General features: G+C 37.1%; 1 protein-coding gene across 2 annotated transcripts; it reads left to right on the plus strand.

Annotated features, from left to right (window-relative positions):
* The first annotated feature begins 1,138 nt into the window (after positions 1-1,138).
* On the plus strand, positions 1,139-4,056 carry LOC145032742 (putative ADP-ribosylation factor GTPase-activating protein AGD6). Of its 2 annotated transcripts, none has more exons than XM_078981653.1 (4): positions 1,139-2,192; positions 2,478-2,567; positions 2,680-3,202; positions 3,710-4,056. In XM_078981653.1, exons 1-3 carry the CDS (start codon positions 1,383-1,385, stop codon positions 3,199-3,201), a joined length of 1,422 nt encoding a protein of 473 aa, XP_078837779.1. In that variant the 5' UTR covers positions 1,139-1,382; the 3' UTR covers position 3,202; positions 3,710-4,056. The 2 variants fall into 2 exon arrangements, with proteins under 2 accessions (XP_078837779.1, XP_078837778.1); XM_078981652.1 differs by lacking the exon at positions 3,710-4,056 and adding an exon at positions 3,296-3,581.
* The last annotated feature ends 304 nt before the right edge of the window (positions 4,057-4,360 follow it).

Genomic DNA, 4,360 nt, shown 5'->3' on the forward strand with positions numbered 1-4,360 from the left:
ATCAACATTCAATATATGATTAAGCCTTTGAACGTCCTTTGAGCAAGTCATAAGCCTTGGAATTGTCTCTAAATAGTTAAAAAAATGTTCATGCATACATTAATATAGAACACGTGGATATGAAGATCGTAAATAAAAATATATTACTTTTTATTGGGAGTAATCTGAACGAAAGTTTTACTAGACTCAAATACTAACACGTGGATATAAAGACCGTTTTAAAATCCGAGATCGTATGAAGAAGTTACAACATTTAGAACACAAAACATAAGCCAAATCACAAGACCAAAATAACTAAGTAGTCGAGGTTGCAGTGACGATAAACATCAACAATTACAAACACCTTATTAATGATTGTCTCACGTAGGATGTTGTAGGTAAAACCTGAAAAACCGATCATAAATACTGAATGTATACAAAATAACAAAGACTTATTTTGCAAAAAATAAAAATATAAGGACTAAATATGTACAGTTTAAACAAGTTGAAGAAGACTAATATAAAAAAAAAACTTAGTGACCAAATATAACAAATATATGCATATCAAAAAGGGATAATGACTTAAAAGGGTAATACTTTTTTGATTTGTACATATTTAATCACTAAATTTTCGTTCATATTGGTTATAACATTTAGATTCGGTGAGGTATTAATAAATTCAGGTTATGAGTTTTGAGTTGCCACGACGTGGTGGACGCACCACCACACCGTGACATATCTTAAATATGTGCATACCTTAATCTGGTCCCTACCATTAGGGTCTAAATGTGAAAAACCTAAACAACCAAGTAAGTGAGGTTGTGGTGACCATAAACATCAACAATCCTGAACATTTCATTAGTGAATATCTTTAAAAAAATCGTTTATAAGTATTGAATGTATATAAAAACAACAAAGACTTATTTTGGAAAAAAAAATATTAAGGAATATATATATATATATATATATATATATATATATATATATATATATATATATATATATAATACAAAATAATAAATATATTATCCTATTAATTTTTTTTTTTTTCGAATCGACTTAAAGTAACCTGTTTTAAAAACTGAAAGTCTACTCTTAAACAAGTTTAAAAACAAATCAAAAAATATATTCCACTTATCCCTATCAAAAAAAATATACTAGTCTTTGGGATCGTTACCCATTTGGAAATGAAATATAGCGTGCACAGACAATTGGCTGCCGCAATCGATCAGCCCAAATATCAATTGCGGACGCTGTCGGCAAATACGCGTTACTCTCTTTCTCTATCTCCGGAAACGTAAACCCTAACAGATCTCCCTAATAAAACTTCAATTCATCAATTATTTGACGCAGATCCGGGTACAATCGTACGCCGATCGGATCTCACTGGCGTAAAATTGACAATGGCTGCATCACGGCGTCTCCGTGACCTACAATCGCAACCAGGCAACAAGATCTGCGTCGATTGTTCACAAAAGAACCCTCAGTGGGCATCCGTATCCTATGGCATTTTTATGTGCTTGGAGTGCTCCGGCAAGCACCGTGGCCTCGGTGTGCACATCTCTTTTGTCCGATCGGTCACCATGGATTCATGGTCCGAGATCCAGCTTCGTAAAATGGAATCCGGCGGCAACGAGAAGCTTAACAATTTTTTGTCCGAGTATGGTATCCCGAAAGAAACCGACATAATTGCGAAATATAATTCCAACGGGGCATCGGTTTATCGCGACCGAATCCAAGCCCTGGCAGAAGGCAAACAATGGCGGGATCCGCCGGTTGTGAAGGAGAGCCCGATCAAAGGTGGAGATAAAAAGAAACCACCGATGCCGGGCGGGGGTGGGGCTAAGGTTAGTAATAATCACGGAGATGGTGGGTGGGATGATCATTGGGGGGATAACAGTTTCGATGATGATAGTGTCAGATCTACGGATAATATGAGGAGGAATCAGACGGTTGGAGATTTCAGGAGCGGTAGTGGTGCTGGTGCCGCGCCAGCTAGGTCAAGATCTACGCAGAGTTTGTATACACAGTCGCAATTAGAGGCGTCTGCTGCCTCAAAGGAGGATTTTTTTGCACGGAGGATGGCGGAGAATGAATCAAGGCCGGAGGGATTGCCGCCCAACAAGGGTGGGAAGTATGTCGGGTTCGGGTCATCCCCTAATAACATGCCACGAAGTAATTCTCAAGCAGATGTTTTCTCTTCAGTCACTCAGGTACATTGGACTGTATGCAAAGTTCTGAATTTAGATTTTCGAAATCTTGGATTATTTAGCTTCAGTTTCTGTTTGTTGTGTCTATCCTCATTCCTCATCATGTTGAATCTCACATAAACCTTTTCTTTTTAATATGTATGATAGATGCATGTATGTAGCGTTCGATAATGATTATACATACGTGAGTCGGTGCGAGTAGCTAGTATACATATCTATATCAATATCTGATACTGGTCCGATATGTTATTTGATGCTGATTGTATGAAAAATCATATGTTTGTGCAGGGACTTGGTAAGTTATCCGTTGTCGCTGCATCTGCTGCACAGTCAGCTGCCAACGTGGTTCAAGCTGGTACTAAGGAATTCACAACAAAGGTTTATAGTTTCACAACGAAGGATTCACACATAAACATATGCTCTTTTTTATCTGTGTGATTCATATCCCCAAGACCCCAACCAATTTAGAAATTTTTTATTTTATTTTTAGGTGAGAGACGGGGGCTATGATCACAAGGTAAACGAGACCGTGAATGTTGTGACTGCAAAAACAACTGAAATCGGACAGATGACATGGGGCCTCATGAGAGGTGTTGTGGCTTTGGCTACACAGAAGGTAGAAGAGTTTGCCAAAGAAGGTCAAGGTCAAGGTCAAGGTCAAGGTCCCTCCTGGAATGATACACAATCAAGAGATGGGTTTTATCAGGAGTCAAAAGGCTGGAATTCCAATTCCAACTCCAACTCCAACGGAACCTCGAATGGCAGGAATGGAGTCTCCAAGAGCTCATCGGGTAGAAATGTGAATTCCTTTGGTGGTGGTGGTTGGGATGATTGGGATAACGATGGTTCTAGAAAGCCTGCATCTGAAACTCCTAGTGTATCATCTCATAAAGGGGGTGACAGCTGGGCAGGGTGGGATGATGATAAAGATGATGATGGTTTCTACCAGAAACCATCCAATGGTAAAACCCCTGGGGGGAAATCGGATTGGTCGGGGGCTGGATTTCACTGAGGTTAGTGGTTTGTACTTTATACTTTATATATATGTACAATTAATTGGTCAACATGTGTTGGGGAGCTATTAACTAATTGCCCAACTAAAACAGAAATTGTATACCATGAAGAGTTGAAGTTCTTTTGGCTTTCCGTTTTTATGATTCTAGTCATGTAATTTGGTATAAAAAACATAAACCATTTGTTAATTGTTAGTTGTTGGTAAGAATTGCAGTTGGAAGTCTTTAGTTCTTTCTATGTATTTGTCAGCGAAATTTCCCTTGGGGATAGTTAGTCCGATTTGATTTGTTTTCCGATGGACTTACAAGTGGATGAACATGTTACCTGGGTTGAATAACTTGTCTAAGTTTGCATTAAATGATTAAGGTTTTTTTTTTATTTTTTTTTATGACTCTGGAGGGCAACTAACTACTGTTTTTGTTTATGTTTGGTCTTTTTTTTTGTACATCATTTATATTGAAATTGTTTTTAGTGTTCAAAAATACCATTATGACCTGGTATTGCAGGTTTTCTGCGACTTTGGCATCTCAGTTTGATCAATCATCTTCTCTTCTCTGATGAGTCTACGACCAACTCATTGGAAAACTAATTGTTGTTGGATGCTTGTCGGAGAAGATGATTGAAGTGTTGGAGTGTCATTGGAGATTCCAAAGTCAGAGGAAACCTATAGGTTGTCGTGATAGTAGTTTTTGAACTACAACAAGTAAATGGTAAATATTTTACAAAAAAAGTGATTAAATGGTCGTTTGATAGTTGGAACTTTTCACTGAATCCACATCTTACTGAAACCATGTTTGATTATATATCTTTGACTGGCTGTAATGAATGATGAAAAATGACCATATTAACCTTATGTTGTTTCTTGTGCTAGATAAAATTGATGATAGATACGCACATGTACTTCAAACAACTAATGAACTGCAAACAACTGTAAACTCAAAAAATTATGGAATCAAGTTTTCAACTTTAACAAATGATGAACTAGTTTAAGGTCTATAGCATTTTCAATATCTTCTCCGCTTAATGCATAACTAAATCTAATCTCCACATCTTTATCCTGATTTCCAAAGCCCACTCTTTAGATACCTACACTCAAATAAGGTTTTGATCATATGAACACCAAGAACCTCAAATGATGATATGAATATTCAAATGAA

Source organism: Lactuca saligna, chromosome 2 (genome assembly GCF_052625555.1).
Source record: "Lactuca saligna cultivar CGN05327 chromosome 2, ASM5262555v1, whole genome shotgun sequence".
NCBI classification, from domain to species: domain Eukaryota; kingdom Viridiplantae; phylum Streptophyta; class Magnoliopsida; order Asterales; family Asteraceae; genus Lactuca; species Lactuca saligna.

Bases quoted from the DNA above. Each gene is read 5' to 3' on its own strand.
- LOC145032742 (XM_078981653.1), top strand. From the start codon at position 1,383: ATGGCTGCATCACGGCGTCTCCGTGACCTACAATCGCAACCAGGCAAC. The intron at 2,193-2,477 runs GTACATTGGACT...ATGTTTGTGCAG, and splicing joins TTTTCTCTTCAGTCACTCAG to GGACTTGGTAAGTTATCCGT. The intron at 2,568-2,679 runs GTTTATAGTTTC...TTTTATTTTTAG, and splicing joins CTAAGGAATTCACAACAAAG to GTGAGAGACGGGGGCTATGA.